The 19,547-nt window shown below is 46.5% G+C and overlaps 1 protein-coding gene and 2 pseudogenes across 1 annotated transcript; all 3 read left to right on the top strand.

Annotated features, from left to right (window-relative positions):
- The first annotated feature begins 651 nt into the window (after window positions 1–651).
- LOC127205762 (proteasome activator complex subunit 2-like) lies at window positions 652–5,378 on the top strand (annotated as a pseudogene).
- A 5,873-nt stretch (window positions 5,379–11,251) lies between these two features.
- On the top strand, window positions 11,252–14,399 carry Tlr10 (toll like receptor 10). The gene is given in 14 exon segments (XM_051165002.1): window positions 11,252–11,297; window positions 11,864–12,015; window positions 12,018–12,082; window positions 12,084–12,150; window positions 12,152–12,264; window positions 12,766–12,901; window positions 12,903–12,953; window positions 12,956–13,070; window positions 13,073–13,143; window positions 13,226–13,415; window positions 13,418–13,618; window positions 13,621–13,877; window positions 13,940–14,167; window positions 14,271–14,399. Coding segments are annotated over 14 exon segments (1,821 nt in total).
- Window positions 14,400–15,076: 677 nt separating this feature from the next.
- Window positions 15,077–19,167, top strand: LOC127205760 (glyceraldehyde-3-phosphate dehydrogenase-like; annotated as a pseudogene).
- Window positions 19,168–19,547: the final 380 nt, after the last annotated feature.

Genomic DNA, 19,547 nt, shown 5'->3' with positions numbered 1-19,547 from the left:
AAAACAAACAAACAAACAAACAAACACAAAACAAAGACCCAGAAATGATAGTTTTTCCAATGAGTCTTGAAGGAAGCCTCAGTATGTAATGGTGAAGACAGGAAAGACCATTACAATATAGAGAGCAATAGTTGAGATGCCTAGACTCACTCTGAGGCTGGTGTCCTGGTGTGGTTGGATATGAGGTTTAGGACAAGTGAGACAAGTATATGGTTGTCAACAGTTAGGTAAAACCATATTGCAGTCAGCCATGCTGGTATATGCCTGCAATCTCAGCAACTTCCGAGGCTAAAGTACGAGGGTCCTGAATTCCAGGCCAGCCTGGGCTACACAGATCCTATCTCAAGGAGGAAGAGGAGGAGAAAGAAAAGGAGGGGCAGTTTGTCAATGGTCTTATCTAGACTATTGAGTCGGGACCAGGGATTTCTATGGAACACAATGGGGAGTGGCCATGAGCCATGAACACTGTTATTCTGTAATGGAGTTGCAACAGTCATTCTAACTGGCTTCTTCCATCTCCTCTAGGTCTGCTACACTTCCCAAATTACACTTCTAGATTTCACAACCCAGCCTCAACTCCTTAGCAAGCAGTTTTGTAGTAGCCTCGGGGACTTCTGTGCAGAGACTGCTTCTGCACAGACTGAACAATTGATGTTTATCATCTCCCAGTTCCGGGGCTGGATGCTCACAGCCACGGTGTAAGCAGGGTTGACTCCTTATGAGAGCAGGTTTCAGGGGCGGGGGCGGTGGCAGGGAGGTGGGGGGCGGGCAGGGGAGGGCGGGGTATGGTCTGCTCCCTGCCTCTTCTTGATTTGCTTTTGGCTGTTTTCTCCCTACGATTTTTCACCTTGTCTTCCCGGTTTGCAGGTCTGCTTCTATGTGCTAATTTCCCATTTTCATACAGACATCTATGGTCTGGACTCTGTCCGATACTAATGTTCCTCTCTTAACTACACTTGCAATGCTTGCATTTCGAAGAATGGTCCCATGAGGGGTACGACCTATTGGTTGATACAGTTCAGCCCCTGACACCTCACAAGTCTAAAGGGTACAGAGCTTCCTAGAATTTATCCCACAAAGTCAGGATTTTGAGACGTTAGGTCAGTCCTGTATGTGTACAACCTAATTCAGGAGAAGCTTTGGGAGGTCGAAGAGGCTGCAACCGAATTTGTGACATCTCCTGCTGAATTCCAAGCTGAGGGGTGAAAAATGCAGGTCAAGGTGTAGATGAAAAATGTAGCAATAAAGCCAGGTGGTGGAGGCATACATACTTAATCTCAGCACTCAGCACTCAGAAGGCAGATGCTGACCAATCTTTTTGAGCCCAGGGCAGCCTGGGCTACAGAGAGATAAGAAAATCTGATTTAAAAAAAAAAAAAAAAAAAAAAAAAAAAAAAAAAACTAAAAGAAGAAGAGGAAAAAGAGGAAACAAATAGACAAGAAAACCTTAGAATTCAAATGCAATCTCTGAAGCCAGTTTGGGTTTGAATTCCAGCTTTTACATTCATATCTTATTATGTTAAACAACTTACTTAAACTTTATAAGCTGATATCATTGTTTTTATTATAGGTTAATGTTGGGAGCTGGTCTGGTTGCTGCCCAGATAAGCAGACTCACGTACCCCAAAATGTTTGTAACCTTGCCTAAAAACTTATTCCTGTTTGACCAATAAAAAGCCAACACACCCAAGCAAGCCACATGGGATAGGCGTGGCTAAGGTTCCTGGGCTTGTGGGACAGAGAGGTTCTTGGGAAGGGACACAGTCGGAGACCAGAAGAGGAGTGGAATTTAGAAGAAAGAAGGAGGCCGCCACCACGAGGGAGCTGGAGAAGAAGCACATAGCTAGCATAGGTTGGGGGAGGGGGGGCTTGGCCCAGACAAGGAACATTAGCGAGTATCTGGGATTATGGATGGGAGGTAGCTCAGTAGAATTTATTAGAAGCAGATGGCACGGGACTGGGGCAGGGAGATATGGAAGGTAGTTTAGGGGATTGATATCTGCCCTGCCCCAGGTGAACCAAGGCTATTTTAAAAAACATAACAGGTAAAACAGGTGTCTATGTGTTCATTGGTTGCTAGCGGATTAGAAAATATTAGCTTAATAATAAACAGTTATTAGGCCATACTTCTAAATTAACCACAACAGGTTAAGATAAGAAGTGCCCTTAAGGGGAGACTGAAGAAGCAAGGCCACGCCTTGTGGGGTTCGCCTGAGTGGAGAAGCCTGTAAACAGGTGCATGCCTTCAGACAAACTCTTTTCCAGGAGGCTGACGGTTTCCTCTGCACAGAAAATCCTACACCTGAGTCAGCTCTTGCAGGAGGATCCCTCAATGTGGCTGACCTCTCCTCCCACAGGGCTTCTCTGGACATCTCCATCGCAGATCCCTCCACCCAAGGATGATGAGGAGGAAACAGACAAGCAGGAGAAGAAAGAAGTCCCTAAATGCGGCTTTCTCTCTAGGAATGGGAAGCTTCCGGTCCTGCTGCCTCTGGTTAAGCCTGACATCTGGCCTCTCAAAGAGAAGTGCATTCTGGTAATCACATGGATCCAGCACCTGGTCCCCAAGATTGAGGATGGAAATGATTTCTGAGTGGCAATTCGGGAGAAGGTGCTGTCAAAACCGAAGTAGAAGCTTTCTAGACAACTATTTCCGAGTACTTCTCAGAACAGGGGCGGGAGGCGGGGATGCTGTGGCCAAGGCCTCCAAGGAGACCCATGTAATGGATTACCGGGCCTTGGTACATGAACAAGATGAAGCAGCCTTCAGGGAGCTCAGGGCCATGGCGCTGGACCTGAGGGCCTTCTAGGCTAAGCTTTATCACAGCAGCAGCAGCAACCTAAAGAAAACTGTCAACCCAAAGGGTAAAGAAAAGACATCTAGGGGCTGGAGAGATGGCTCAGTGGTTAAGAGCACTGCCTGCTCTTCCAAAAGACCCAGCTTCAATTCCCAGCACCCACATGGCAGCTCATGACTGTCTGTAACTCTAAGATCTGACACCCTCACACCAATGCACATAAATTAAAAATAAAATAAAATAAAGAAAAGCCATCTATGTACTGAGCTAAGGACTAGAAGGAAAATAAATGACTTATACTTTAAAAAAAAAAAAAAAAGGACCCTTAAGGTAGCTAGCCTGGTAGCCAGGTAGACTAGCCAACACCTCTAGATCCCCAGATATGAACTGAGGATTGCTCAAACATGCTCCCCAAAGTGCAGCATTCACAGAGTAAACTTCCCACATGGCTCAGTTCTATTTCCTAGCACTGAGGTATGAGATGCACATTTTTTTTTCTCTTCTGGGGTAGCTAGGACCCATCAAAGGACAAAACTCACCTTCATGGTGCTGTGCTGAAATAAATGGGGAGGCTAGGCTTCTCACGCACTGATTTTACAGGCCACCAACCCAAAGCTGGGACACACTGTCAAGACCCAAGCCTCCTGAGTTTCCACTTCCATGCTGAAAGCAAATAGATCTTTTTCCTTTTGTCTGAAAAAAAAAAAAAAAATGTCCCTTGGCTGTTTCTTCATTCCAAGAAGGATAAGAGCTAAGGGCAAAGGCTCAGGTTTGCCAAGTCTGTCCTTTTGCATGAAAGCCTGGCAGCTTTGTTATGTAAGCTGCCAGATGCATCTCTTAATTTTTCATAGAGGAATGTCAGAACCATCCGCAGCAGGACTGAGGGGGCGTTTTAAATACATTATCATGTCCGCTGTTTAAGTGGAGTTCTTTGAATGGGAGACAAGCATGGTGTTCTGCCTCACTCTAGCTGTTAATGCTGGGCTATCAAAGTTCTGTGCCTCACTGTGACCTTCTGTAGCTGTTAATGCTGGGCTTTCAAAGTTCTGCCCTCGGGTTGCCTGCCTCCAGGTGGAGCCACAAAGGCTCACTGGTCAGCCAAGCTAGTCTATCTGGTGACTTCCAGTGAGAAGACTTCTCTCAAAAAAGTAAATTAATTAATTAAAGGTGGACAGCACCCGAGCAATGACACAAGAGGCTGTTGTCTAACCTCCACATGTATATGTGTGCACACACACATGATGGGGGTGGGCGGCCCACTGTGGGTGGGGACTTCCCTGGGCTGATAGTCCTGGGCTCTATATGAAAGCAGGCTGAGCAAGCCTGTAAGCAGCACCCCTCCATGGCCTCTGCATTAGCTCCTGCCTCTAGGTTCCTGCCCTGCTTGAATTTCTGCCTTGGCTTCCCTCAATAGACTGTTGACTCAGCTTATGGAAGCCAGTTATGGAAGCCTCCTCAACTACTTTCAGTTATGGTGTTTCATCATAGCAGTAGGAAAGTAAGACAATATTTATACCCACACACATGAGAAATAATAAAACAGTAGTAGCAGTTAGAAACTTCTACTGTGTTAATATCTAGTGGAGTACTGATCAATACACATAGTTTTTATTTTATTAAATAATTTCCCAGCCAGGCATGACGGCTCACCTTTAATCCCAGCACTTGGGAGGCAGAGGCAGGTAGATCGCTGTGAGTTCAAAGCCAGCCTGGCCTACAAAACTAGGAGAGCCAAAGCAACACAGAGAAAGCCTATCTCAAAAGAAACGAACAAAACAAAACAAACAACAACAACAAAACAAGTTTCCCTGAGTGTTCTAAATGTTCTGTAATGAACTTAGAGTATAAGAAGTTTTTGTTTTAAAAAACTATAGGAAGAAATTTAAAAACAAAAACCAAAAAACCCTTGTATATTATTTTTTTTCTCTTCACTGTCAAAAGAAAAGAAAGGAGGCTGCTGCTTTTGATCTGCTGTTGTGAGTTCTGAGTTCTGCTTGTTTCCCTCAAGAACTTGCTGTTAAATGTATTTCCTGCATGAAATGCAGCGTAACTGGTTTTCTGTCCGCAGTCCTCTGTCCACTGAGCTGATCCCAGCAGCTTCACCAGCTCTTCTTCCTCCTTTCTTAAGAGTTTAGGCTCAGGGCAGTGTCTTACTCTGTAGCCCAGGCTAGCCTTAAACTCCAGGCAATCCACCTGCCTCAGCCTCCAAAGAACTGGGATTGACAGCCACAAGCAACTACATCTGGTCTTTCCTTGGGCGGCTCGTCTTTGTCCATGCTCTCACTGTGGTCACCCTAAGAAACTGGATTCTCTAGCCTCCAGAGGAAGGAGAAGCTGGGCTTCCCTTGGCCTGTGGAGTGGGTCCTCCACTTCCTTTTAGCTGAGCTGTTTCCTGAGGCAGAGCAGCAACAGGCTAGGCAATGGTACTGGTAACACATGGGTCCACTTGCTTGTGGAGCCTTCCCCAACTGAGGCTGACATTATTCCATTTTATTAGATCATCACACTAGCCAGCGGCAGAAGAATGGTCGTTTTTATGCAGTGCCAATAAGAAGGGACTGTGACTTGGTGATGAGTTGAGACCTGTAAAATGTGTGTGTTCCATATCTAGTAACGGTGGCTCTGGGAATCCACCCCAGAGAATAAGTTGAGATATGGATGAATATTTCCTCACAAGCTTGTTAAATTTAAACATTCCAATTTTCCAGGGAGGGACAAATGTCTTGTGTTCAATTAGGGACATCTGTATAGCCATTTAAAATATCAGAGTTAATGGGCTGGTGGGATGGCTCAGTGGGTTAGGGTGCCTGCTGTCAAACCTGACAGCTTCAGTTCAGATGATAACTGACTCCCACAAATTGCTCTCTGACCTCCAAATGCATGCCATGGCACACTTGTGTATGTACTAAATAAATGAATAAATATAATAAAGCATTAGGGGTTAAGATAGTGAGTTTTGCATTATGCATTTCCAACCATAAGTTTTTAAAGCAGAGTGGAGGCATTTTGTTAGCAAAGCAGGCGGCTTATATACCTACATTAAGTTCAGCGTGCAAAACTGCAAGAGCACCACGGTTTCAATTTAGTTAAGATACGCATAGAAAAAGGCCTAGATGAAATATGCAAAAGCATTATCACTGTTGCCTGCAGCTTAGTGTTTGTTTTGTTTCACACTTTTCCATACATATAAAGTTTACAATGAGCAAGCTGGGCGGTGGTGGCACACGCCTTTAATCCCAGCACTCGGGAGGCAGAGGCAGGTGGATCACTGTGAGTTTTCTGATTGGTGTTTGCCAATTTTGTGAGACAGACAGACAGACACACACACATGCATGCACGCACACACACACACACACACACACACACACATTCCCTTCATGACCAATTTCAAGGTGTTAATGTGACATCATTGCCGGTGGAGTTGGACAGACATAGACACAAATGTCGCAGTTCAGTGTTTTCATCATGCTAATCCAGTAGAAATAAAAGGTCTCTAGGGCACAGGCAGGGTGTGCATGGTAAAATGATCAGAAAGTGGAGGGTTCGAGTTCTTACTATTTTTGTTTTTAAGGCCATTTGTTCAAATTACAAGCAGACACAACTCAATTTTTTAGTGTTGGTTGCTTTTAACAGTCTCACAAACTCCTTAAAAGTTAAAAACTGGCTCCCCTAAGTGAATATAAACTGGAAGTGTTAGAAAAAACCTTAATAAGCATAACTCAGTGTGCACTGGGGTGTTTTTTCCACATTCAATGAAAATAGTGGTGAGCGGCTTTCATGCAAACTAGGGAGTCTCCGGAGAACTCCTTGAGCTGAAGTGTCTGACAAGATGTTTATCGCATGCCTGGCCCCAGAGACACAGTGACTCGTTACTACAGTCACACAGACAGCTGCAGTAGGTATTGGGGGTAGCTAAGTGGTACGGACACACACAGGATCTTGAGTGTGGTTAACCGATAGGGTCCTGCCTATCACTCACAGGACACTGGCTTGCACTCTCAGCATCACCCACACCACAAACAGAAACAAACTGTTGGAGCTGAGAAGTCAGACATGGATCACACTCCTGAAATTCTAGAAACAACTGAAGCAGAGGGCTGAGGGTACCCCAAGCTACATGCAAGACCTTATGGCAAAAACAAAACAAAACAAAAACAAAAAAACAAAGAGGGTTGCGGAGATGACTCGGTGGGGAGTGCTTGCTGCTGGAGTCTGAAGTGGCCAATGGTGGCTGAGGGTTGGCAGTGGTGTTTGGGTTACATCAAGGGATTTGGGGCTACAAGAGCGTTCTCACAGAGTACCTAGTCTGGGTTTGTAAACTAATGATATAGTTACCATGCAGGCAAAGTCTCTCTGCCATGTGACGCCACAGCAGCTGAGAAAAAGGAGGGAGCCCTGGCCAGGAGAGTGCAACCCACCTTGGTCAGCACAACCTAAGCCGCTGCTTTAGAGTTTGGGTTGGGATTGAACTCCCAGCAAAAAGGAACCAGACCGATCTGGATTCAAACTCCTCTTCTACTACTTCCTAGGCTGCCCTGGGCAAGTTACTTAATCTCTGAGTTTTAGCTTCTCGGTCTGAAAAGTAGGAATAATAGTGCCAAGCATTTCGTTGGGTTGTTGGAAAGATTGAATAAGATGTTGTGTTGAGTGCACACAGTACCATGTCAGACCCATAGGAACTCTAAAAAGTGGACTTTCTTACTCTCATATTGCAAGACCATGCCACCTTTGGTGGGCTTTTGAGGCTTTCTCCGTTTACTGGAACTATTAAAGGGAAAATGACTCAGGAGATAGTCTTTGGCAAACCACTGACTGTTGTGTAGTGTCTTTGGGAACTCCTCGGCTTTTCAGCGCACTGGCAATAGCATCAATGTAATAACAATATACACTACTTACCAGATGCATTTTTTATGGAGTTTCATGTGGGAGGAGAGTGTCAGAAGTCAGTGGTACAGTGTGTGCTTAGCATGCCTGTGGTCCTGATTTAATCCTCTATACAACAATAGCAATAACAGAATGTTTACACCTTACTCTTAAAAGGTTTTAATGAGATGCCACAGCACATATGCATTGCCTGAGAAACAAGAATTTTTTTGTTTTGTTTTGTTTTGGTTTTGATTTTTCAAGACAGAGTCTCTCTATGTAGCCTTGGCAGTCCTAGACTCGATTTGTAGACCAGGCTGGCCTCGAACTCACAGCGATCCACCTGCCTCTGCCTCCGGAGTGCAGGGATTAAAGGCGAGCGTCACCATGCCCATCGAAACAAGAACTTTTCATTGTCTTAAGTTAAGAGAAGTTCACTGGGAGTTGCTTCCTCTCTCGTTACAGCTCACTGGGTTGTGGTACAGAGCAGGAGGAACTGTACCTTAGGAGTTGGGGACTCTGACATCCCTGCCCCAGGGATTCCAAACAAAGTAGCAGGGTGGGAGCTCTGGCTCTCAGATCTAGAAGCTTAAGTGGGCCAAGATGAAAACACTGACATCACCTGTCAGCCTAGTGATCTTGCCAAACCAAACCTGAGCCTGAGTGCTGGGAGGAAATCAGAGTATCAGCTCTATCTTTGTGAAAATTTTTGTATGCATTTAATGTAGGTTTCACATTAATTTTGATTTAAGCATTATTCGTTTTGATGACTGAGTTATTTCTCAAACCCTTAAGAGTGGTACATCAGAAGCAGGTGGATCGCTGTGAGTTCGAGGCCAGCCCAGTCTACAAAGCGAGTCCAGGACAGCCAACGCTAACACAGAAAGACCCTGTCTCAAAAAACAAAAAAACAAACAAGAGTGGTACATCATTTGTCCCAGTCTGCTCTTGTCTATGATAGCGATACTTAGTAAGTGTTGTGTGAGGTGGCCAGCATGCTACTAAAGGACTTTTTTTTTTTTCCTATTATACACCTGTGCACAACCTCGCTGTGTGGATGGGAAACCTTTAAAAACTAAATGATGGTATAATAATCGCACAGCCCGTGACTAGTTAAGTTTAGGCTTGAGCACAGATCTACAAAAGAACAAAGCTTCAGAAGGGATGCTAAACGTGTGGAAATTACTGTTTGCAGCTGGTAGCATGATCTTTGTTTTTTTCATTTTTTAAATATTTTAAATTTTATTTTCCATTTATTTGTTGTGTATTTGCTTGTGCCACATTGCAAATGTGGAGATCAAAGGGGCCATCTCTCCAGCCCCTTTAACATGTAGTCTTAAGGAAATAGAAAGAAAATGAAACTTCACAGTTCCATCCTGGATGCTTCAGACAAAATCATTTGATCAGTGATTATCCCTTTAGTCAAGTTAAAAACTGGCATTCGGGGAATATTTTTGAAGTCGATGCAGAAAACTTACCCTTAAATATATATATATATAATGGTTTTGAAAGTCTGTCAGGAACCAAATTTACTTTTTAAGATAAAATATTAAAAGTATTAAAGTACATTTTAACATACCATAATACGTTAATATGTGTAATGCTTTGAGGGCATCTTAGAGCATTGGCACTCATGTGTTTAAGCAATGGAGATTTCGTTAGAACTAATTTTACCTCCAAGACATTGAGAAGTCTTACCAAGAACAGAAGCTTATAGAATATAAGATTTATATCATCAACATGGACGACTGATATTTTTCTTGTAAAATGTAGAAATTCTCCAAATAAAAGACCTACCCATATTTCACAGCTGTATAGGTGATCCCGCAACTCTCTGCACTCTGGTCTCCTCCCCTCCTCTCTTCTCTTTTCTTCTCCCTTCCTTTGTGTGAAGCAGAAGGAGCCGGTCCCTAGTGGCCTCAACCCCAGCCCACACTCCCACAGCCCCCCTCAGCTCCCCACAGCCCCCTTCACAGCCCCCCCCAGCTCCCCACAGCCCCCCCCCCAGCTGGAGATCTTACTACACGGGTGTGAGGAGAAACTGCTTGTTGTATGAGGTACCCACCCAGCCTGCCCTGACTTATTACAGCAACGTGGACTAAGATGACAGAGCTTTTGTTTTTAAATTACTTTGGAAGGCTGCCGTGTATGTGTGTATTTTTTTTTTTTTTTTTAAAGAATTTCTTCATTGCAGGGCGGGGCGGGGAGAAACTTGAGAAGGTTCTAGAAAAAGAGGAATCCGTAGGAATGGAGTCTCCTTGAAGGTGCCTTGTATTTCAGTTGCTGCCTGTTTTATTGCTCCCACCACATCTACCTGACAAGCTGGTACCGTCACGGTAAATACTGTTCTGATGAGTCCTTATCAGCGCCCAGTATATACACGCGGGACTTTGTTTCCCATGTCTCTCCTTACACTACTCCCTGGAATGTAAGCTGTGTGGGAGTGGGCACTCTCCAGTTCCATGCACAGCTGCCTCCCCAGTGTCTAGACAAATCCTGGCAGCACAGCAGCGGATACATGTCTTGAACAACAGATATGGTGAAATGGGTGGTCCTCTTCCCACCTCTGTCAGCCCAACAACGGGAAGCCTCTTCTAGTTCAAAATCAGCATGATTCTCCATCCATAAGTGCAACTGCAAACCTGAGACAGCACCACCTTACACAGTACGGGGATAAACCGATAAGCCGGCTGTGGTGGCGCACGCCTTTAATCCCAGCACTCGGGAGGCAGAGGCAGGTGGATTGCTGTGAGTTCGAGGCCAGCCTGGTCTACAAAGCAAGTCCAGGATAGTCAAGGCTACACAGAGACAGGAAGTATGTATCTGACCCAGTGAACAATAAGGAAACTAACTGGCAGTGATTCAGACTGCTTTTGCCACCAATGTGAAAACATATGGGCTTTCCATGTGTGTAGATGAGAGTTGTTAAAAGTTAAATACTATTTTCGAAAGTGCCGCATCCTGCACAGATTGGTCCTGGAAACCTGGCTGGGCAATGAGGGAATGAGGAAAGAGTAGACACACAGGTGCTCGAACAATTCTTGAGGTCGGGTGGCTGGTGTGCTGCTCACTCTGTTGAGCAGAGTCCACTAACGCAGCAGCAACTAAGAACCTCCCCAAGCTGCGATGGAATAGGGAAAGGGAAGGAGGGATTAGCTTGTTTTAGCAGGAGCTCTCTGCAGGGGAACAGCCTCAGGTTGCAGGCATTTGGGAGGAGGAAGATGCTTCTGGCTACTTTTTTGCAAACCGTGTTCAGCCTTTGAGAAACAGTCAGATTCCGGCCAGAGAAAAGCTTTGCCGTTGCCTCTCAGCTCTCCTGGAGGAAGGCTTTGATAGGTTTTGGGTCTGAGGCCCTGGTGTCCTTGACGTGGCTGTGCCCACACCAACACACTTTCACTCAGGACTTCCTCAGCTCCCGGCACAGGAACGCTCTAGCCACAAAAGAGGGCCGAATAGTCCCCCTGTCATTGTAATTCAGGACATACGCTATCGGTGAGAAATATTACTGTCAATATGTTTAAGGGTTTGTTTGTTTCATGTGTAAATGTATGTACTTGAGTGGAAGTGTGCGCACTGCGTGTGAAGGTCAAATGAGGTCAGATGAGGGCGTCAGATCCCCTGCAGCTGGTGTAACAGGTAGGTGTGAGTCTCCTAATGTAGATGCTGGGAATCTAACCTGGGTCCTCTGCGAGAGCAACAAGTGCTCTTGGCCACTGAGCCATCTCTCCAGCCTTTCTAATCTTAAAACCCTCAAGCTATCAAATGAGACAGTGCACTTTTGTGTGTGTGTATGTGTGTGTCTGAGAGAGAGAGAGAGAGAGAGAGAGAGAGAAGTGTGAAGTCTGGCCTGCATCTCCCACCCCTTGTGCTCTCTCTCTCTCTCTGCAGATCTGGCGCCACTGTCCCCCCACCCCGGCCCACCCATCCCCTCTCCCCCCCCCATCACTGTCAGGGACATGGCACTCGAAGCAGCTGGCTTCGAGATCTAGCAACCGAGACTCTGAGCTGAGTTGCAAGCCTCGGTATGGCTGTCAATGACTCTAGTCGGATATTGGGATTTAAAAAGATCAAAGTCCTCCAGTATTTAAGCCAATAAAGCCCACGCTTCTGGGCTCCTTCCTGGGGATTTAGACTAATGCTCATCCTTCATATGAGGGAACAAGTGGCAGACGCCATGGAGCTGTGACGAGAGCCATCGGCAGCATCTATACACTTTATAACCGGTCTGTCGGCAGAAGCCTGGGCTCCAAGGCCGACAGGAGAAAGGGAACTGATTTCCGAATGCTCCAACACGGCTTTAAGGAAGGGTCCTCCAGATGTGACAACCATACTAGATTTGTCCCATAACCTCCTTTTTTTAAACTCAGGAGCTCAGATTTCCACTCTTTCTCCAAACTGCACTTTCTGATCCTATGCCATAACCTTTGACCTGAACAAGGATTTAAGCTATTTAGACTTGTCTTACAATAGACCAGAGATCATAATTTGGTCTTCCCTTGACAGGTCTCAGACATTTAGATCTTTCTTTTAACGACTTTGACACTCTGCCTACCTGTGAAGAGATTGGCAGCATGCCACATCTGGAAACCTTAGGCTTGAGCGGGTGTGAGGAGGCCTGGTTATATAAGTGTAGCTGACTCCATGACAGGATCAGTTTCTTGTTAGCTTAAAGCAGGCCTCAGCCTCCATTCCTCAGAAAGCAGCTCAGCAGTTACTGGGAATACCACAGACAACGGGCAGCCAACTAGAGACAGCCTAGCTACCTGGCTGGAGGAAGGAGGAAGATAAGGTTGCTCAGGGTTAGTTTACTACCAGTCTTTATAAATCTCTTGTCTTAGGACGAACTCATGACCGCTGACTAAGGCTGCCCGCACCTTTTCAGTATGTGCATGCTTTTTCAGTTTGAATGTTCCAATCGTGTTAAAGGTCGCCAACCCCTCCCTTGGAATTCCCCTGAGAGCCTTTAGAAAGGCAAGATCGCCATTTTGTCTAAATGGTGGCCCCTGAATGCTGGACTTCTGCAAGAAATAACGGTCCCTTGCTTTTGCATACAGCTTCGGACTCCTGGTGGTCTTTGGGAAATCTAGTGATCTGGGCATAAAAGATGAAAAATACAGTAATTAGATCTCCAGAAATCTGCTCATTTGCCTCTCAGTGTCACGTCATCAGGGCTGAGCACCCTTTCTCAGTATGAAGAAGGCAGCCTGCCCACCCCAGACACAGCGGCCCATCACATTGTTTTTACCGAGGAATACAAATTTCTGGGTGCTTTCCTGTGGTGGGATAAAGACTTAAAAAAAATAGTAGACGTGACAAATATAGATGGCAAGAGCCAGTTTGTAAGTTAGGAGACTCCCCGAGGTCTTATTGTGGAGAATGCCAGGGCGTCCGCTCCGATAGTTCATAAAGCTGGCTTTTCTGGGATGACCCTCCCCACATCTTCCAGTTCCTGTGGCAGACGTCAATGGAATACCCCCAAAGTGTCCAATATTTAAATTTTGCCAATAACATCTTAATAGACAACCTGCTTAAAACAAAAAAAAAAAAAAAAAAACCGTATCCAGCTGCCTTACTTGAAAACTCTTGTTTTGAGAGCCAGCAAACTGGAGATGCTTTCTCTGCTGAGTCTCTATGCCAGCTGCGTGCCCTTGTTTCACTTGGCTCTGCGCCAGAACCTATTATGTCATGGAAATAGAGAACATTGTGTGTGGCCAGACACCTTGGTCATTTTGAACTTGTCATCCACTAAATTTGATGTTCTGTCTTCAGATGTTTACCCAGAAGTGTTCAAATACTTGATCTGAACAATAACGAAATCTGAGCAGTCGCTAAAAAGATTACATACCCGCGTTCTTTATGAGAGCTAAGTGTTGACTTTAATTTTCTAACTGACCTCCCTGGGTGCAATCATTTCACACAGATGGATTTAATTGTCAGCCAATCTCCGAATTTTTTTTTTTTTTTTCCTGGAGCTGCCAAGAGGCAAAGACTCTAAATGCAGGAAAAAATCCACTCTAGGGTACTTGTGAATTAAGAGATTCCATTTGGCTTGAAAAACATTCCAAGGACCAGATGGTCGGATGGCCAGACTCATACGCCTGTGAGTACCCTTTGTGTCTCAAGGGGACTCCAGTAAAAGATGCTTATCTTCCTGAATTCTCTTGCGACACAACCTTGTTAACTGTCACCATGGGGCTGATGGGTTCTGGGTTCTGGGTTGACCTGCCCTGGTATCTCAGGATGCTGGGCCAGTGGGTTCGCACACTGCATGGGGCTAGGAAGACAATCTGGAGACACAAGATGGCTCTGTGTTGATTTGTCTTCCCTGGAGAAACTTTGACCCTGACAGGAGCATTGCTGAAAATACTATAAGCTACACCCCCCCACACACACACACAAAACAACCAAAAAACTGCTTCTCTGGGGAGGTGGTCCTGAAGAAAGCCGATGGAGGGCGCTGGGGAGTCACTGGATGCCAGGCTGGATGCATGGCAACACTGCTGTTAGTAAGGACGCAGAGACCAGACGGTCAACTCTGCTTAATGGAGGCAGGGTGTGAAGAGCATGGCCTAGCCATCCATTAGTGCCCCGTTCCTGTCTTCTCCCAAGAGAAATAAATGCACGCCAGCTGGGAAACCCCTGACAATCACGTGTGCAGATGTTGCCCCCTGCAAAGAAACGGACAGAGATGGGGCCTGGAGCCTGCAGATAATCTTCGCATGTGCTGCAGGACGATGAATAATCCACGAGTAACTATTCTCTTTTTTTAATTGTTTGTGTGTGTGTGTGTGTGTGTGTGTGTGTGTGTGTGCGTGAACATTTAAATATGAGTGCACATGCCAATGGAGGCCAGAGGTTGACACTGGGTGTCTTCTCAACCATCCCTCACATTAGTGTTTGAGGCAGAGTCTCACTGCACTTGTCGCTCACTGACTCAGCTAAGCTGGCTGGCCAGATAGGGTTTCTCTGTGACGCCCTGACTGTTCTGGACTTGCTTTGTAGACCAGCTGGCCTCGAACTCACAGAGATCCGCCTGCCTCTGCCTCAGGTGCCTGGCTTTTACATAGGTGCTGAGAGCCAGTTCAGGCCCTCATCCTGCTGGGAAAGCAAACATGTCATGAGACACATATGGGCATCCTTCATGGGAGTTCGTATGGACTGAAGTACGTTTTAAAATCAAACTTTCTATACACAAGGGCCCTGTGCTTTCCCCGGGGGATGTGCACTCTCTTGGGCAGCCCCAGGAGGAGAATGTTTGGTTTATGCAGCTTGGCATGTATTAGTTAATGCTCCCCCCATGGGTGTATGACTTGTTTCAGTTTCAGATAACTCACTGGCAGTGAGATAGTGATGGTGGAAAATGACTTGGGGCCAGTGAGACGTCTGAGCCAGTGGAGGTGACTGCCACCAGTGAGATGTCTGAGCCAGTGGAGGTGACTGCCACCAGTGAGATGTCTGAGCCAGTGGAGGTGACTGCCACCAGTGAGATGTCTGAGCCAGTGGAGGTGACTGCCACCAGTGAGATGTCTCAGCGAGTGGAGGTGACTGCCACCAGTGAGATGTCTCAGCGAGCGGAGGTGACTGCCACCAGTGAGATGTCTCAGCCAGTGGAGGTGACTGCACCAGTGAGATGTCTCAGCCAGTGGAGGTGACTGCCCACCAGTGAGATGTCTCAGCCAGTGGAGGTACTGCCACAGTGAGATGTCTCAGCCGTGGAGGTGACTGCCACCAGTGAGATGTCTCAGCGAGTGGAGGTGACTGCCACCAGTGAGATGTCTCAGCGAGCGGAGGTGACTGCCACCAGTGAGATGTCTCAGCGAGTGGAGGTGACTGCCACCAAGCCTGACAACTTGAGTTTGATGTGCAGCACCCACATGGCAAACAGAGAGACCCAACTCCTACAGGTTACCTTCTGCCCCCTATGTATGCACTGTAGCATGTATGCCAAGTAAATAAATGTAATTTTAAACATAAAAATAAATTTAATGAACTCTGCCAGTTTGGGACTGAGGCGCATTTGTGTGTCATGAGACACATATGGGCGTCCCTCATGGGAGTTCATCTGGACTGAAGTACATTTTAAAACCTAACTTTCTATACACAAGGGCCCAGGAGTCAAGTGCAAGCTCTTTCACCGTGGTATTAAGCTGTGAGAAATTCCTCCGATGGCCTTCACTGAAACTTAGAAAGGCATGAAAAGTCACTCTTGATTCAGTGTCACAGTGGGTTAAAGCACCGTAAGTTCTGATCTCTCCTTGGAGGTATTTAGCCATGGCTGAAAACTTTCTAAACTTTAAAAAGGTCCCATCTTTATTCTGTAGTCTAATGCTGAATTTATAATCAATGCCTATATTGTGTGCAGTTTTCATGTGATAAAATTCGGTCATTCTATTTTGATGGGAATTCTATAATAATATGTTGAATAACAAAACAAAACCGTAAACACCTGCGTATTGATGTGCAGGGACCAGAGTCTGTAGGGAGATGCTCTTGTTCAGTATCCACCCCACACTCCTTGGGGTGCCAAACAAGTCCATGGAAGAACAGGGAGAGTGTACTATGTCCGTAACCACAGGTCCCTCCCCTGTTCTCACTGCCTCTCCGGTTGGTTGACCCTGCAATCCGTTGCCCCTTTTCCTGCCTGCACATGTCAGCTCATGCATATAGCTAGAGAGAGGCCAACGCCACGCAATAAAAATCCATTTTCTACTTCCCCATGTGTGGGCAGCTTGAACTCTCTGTTGTGGGCTGTATGCAAACTGGGGAGAACGCTAACTCCAGGATTACGTTAATCTAGGGCCCGCAGAAGTTTCTGGCCTTGGCTTTTTGAGTAAGAAGCTGGGCAAACATTAAACTAAACTGATAAGTAGGTAAGAACCAACTGTCCATATAACTTTGCTTTAAACGAGATGTTAGGAACAAACGATAAGGGGCACGGAGGTGAAAGCCGGTTGCTAGACCGTCGGGATTTGAGAAGGGCTGCATTTTGTTGCCAGCGCCACATAAACCAAGCACCATGGCACATGCCTATAATCCCAGCAGTTGGGAGTGGAGTCAGGAATATCAGAAGTTCAAGGCCATCCTCAGCTACAGAGGAAGGAGAGAGAGAGAGAGAGAGAGAGAGAGAGAGAGAAAGAGAGAGAGAGAGAGAGAGCGCTAGAAAATAAAAGGTCAGAATCAGCCAGAGAAAAGGAACTTCTCCTAGATGCCCCAGTGTTGAAGCGGAGGCCTCCCAGGAGTCAAAGGGCCCCTCTGGACAAGACATGGTTTCACTTCATGTCCTGTTCCCTGCACACCCTCCTCATGTGGGAAAGCAGAAGTTCGTATTTTAAAATAGATCAATTGTGCATGCAAGAGTAACGCCAACAGCAAAGCAGCTCTTCCTGTTACTACACTCAGTTTCATAGTTTGTGGCTGGCTCGCCCCAGGATGGACTCTACTGGCACCTCTAGCTTGGCTTTTGAGGAGAGCATTTAGAAGTGCTTGCTGAAGCATCTGGAACTGTCTACTGTTTACCTTGTGCTGAATTCTCAAATAAGCCATGTGTGCCAGAAACAAGGTCTGGGAAGGATCCTGGCTCAGCTCACCTGGACCAGAGCACCCTGTTCGGCTGGTGCTCAGAGGACCGCTCAACTGGACTTGGAGATTGGACTGCTCCAGAGATAGCTGCCCCGTCTTTACTCCTCCCCCTCCACTGTCTCTTCCACTCCTTTCCAATCAGGTGCAACACTAAAGAAATGAAAACAAAACTCCGGCCTAGAACCAGGGACAGAATTAATAAAAGAGGATAATCCGAAAGCCTATTAGAAACACAGAATTTCAGGCTCCACCCCAGATCTACTGAACCAGAACTTTCCTGCCAGCAAGATCGCTCCAGGACACAACAGTACCAAGAGCCCTGGGGAAGAAAGCCTTAAAAAGAACCTAGGTTTGTCATTAGCGAGCTTGTGTGAAGTTTTGTGTTATAGCGCCATCTTGTGGTGACATCAGTAGTCACGCTTGCTCTCTGGGGAGGATGAACTAACAGAATTGGCTCAGGACTTTCATCCTTGGAGGGAAGGGATGACCAAAGCGATGACAAATGAACAGAACCCAGAGCTCTCCCACTGCGGCCTCTTTCCCCACAGTATCCATCGACAGGACACAGGTTCTCTCTCAAGGATGCCTTCTCTCCTAATTCAGAAGAGCTGCCGGTGGACCTAGGTGTCTTCTGCACCAGAGATGGCATCTAATGACGTCACACACCCAGGAATTTCTTCCCGCTCTCATTTTCATGTTTCTAAAAATATAAGATCCTGTAGCCATAAAAGATCACCTGGTCTACAGAGTGTATTCCAGGACAGCCAGGCTACAAAGAGAAGCCCTGTCTTGAAACAACATGGGGGTCGGGGAGAAGGTCAATTTAGAAAACATCTAGGGAGGAGATCCCACTTTAGGGGGTGTGAGGATTGCTTTTTATCATGGCTGGCTTTTAATCAGCACGTGTTAGCCGAGTGATGTCTAGGCCCTTGATGTCTATACATACTTGCCACTCCAAGTTTAGCAAGTCAGCCCAGCATAGTGGTACTCACTTGTAGTCTGAAATTCCGTCCCGTGGCAGGCAAGGGCAGAAAGATTGCGACTTTACCTGTGGCAAGTTCAATATCACAGTCAAGGCTGAGAACAGGAAGCTTGTCATCAACGGGAAGCCCGTCACCATCTTCCAGGACCGAGATCCCGCTAACATCCAATGGGTTATGTGGTGCCTAGTGTGTTGTGGAGTCTACTGGTGTCTTCACTACCATGGAGAAGGCCAGGGCCCACTTGAAGGGTGGGGCCGAAAGGGTCATCATCTCCACCATTTCTGCCGATGCCCTGTTTGTGATGGGTGTGAACCACGAGAAGTGTGACAACTCACTCAGGACTGTCAGCAACACTTCCTGCACCACCAACTGCTAAGCCCCCCTGGCCAAGGTCATCCATGACAACTTTGGCATTGCGGATGGACTCACGACCACAGTCCATGCCATCACTGCCACCCAGAAGACTCTGGGTGGCCCCTCTGGAAAGCTGTGGCGTAATGGCCGTGGGGCTGCCCAGAACATCATCCCTGCGTTCACTGGTGCTGCCGAGGCTGCAGGCAAGGTCATCCCAGAAAGAGAAGCTCACTGGCATGGGCTTCCGTGTTCCTACCCCCAACGTGTCTGACATGGATCTGACATGCAGACTGCAGAAACCCGCCAAGTATAATGGCATCAAAAAGGTGGTGAAGCAGGCATCCGAGGGCCCCCTAAAGGGCATCTTGGGCTACACTGAGGACCAAGTTGTCTCCTGCGACTTCAACAGCGACTCCCACTCTTCTACCTTTGATACTGGAGCTGGCATTGCCCTCAATGACAACTTTGTAAAGCTCATTTCCTGGTATGACAATGAATATGGCTACAGCAACAGGGTGGTGGACCTCAGGGCCTACATGGCCTCCAAAGGAATGAGAAACCCTGGACCACCCACCCCAGCTACCACATGAGAGCAAAAGAGAGGCCCTCAGCTGCTAAGGAGTCCCTGTTCCACCTCAGCCCCTAACACTGAGCCTCTCCCCTCACAGTTTCCGTCCTAGACCCCCAGAATAATGGGAGGGGCCCAGGGAGCCCTACTTTCTTGATACTCATCAATAAAATTCACTACACAGAAAGAAAGAAAGAAAGAAAGAAAGAAAGAAAGAAAGAAAGAAAGAAAGAAAGAAAGAAAGAAAGAAAGCACTTCTGGTCTCAAGCACTTTGGATAAGGGATGCTTTGCATGCATTGTAGATCTATTGAGTCTTCAAAGTGTCTAGTTCACACATCTACCTTGAGAGGGCTGTTAAAGGTGGGATCTGCAGTCAATCTTGCTTTTCCATTAATGTACAT

This window comes from Acomys russatus, chromosome 22 (assembly GCF_903995435.1).
Source record: "Acomys russatus chromosome 22, mAcoRus1.1, whole genome shotgun sequence".
In the NCBI taxonomy this organism is placed as follows: domain Eukaryota; kingdom Metazoa; phylum Chordata; class Mammalia; order Rodentia; family Muridae; genus Acomys; species Acomys russatus.
Note: the sequence above shows the minus strand (reverse complement) of the source record. Positions and strands in the feature narration are given on the sequence as shown.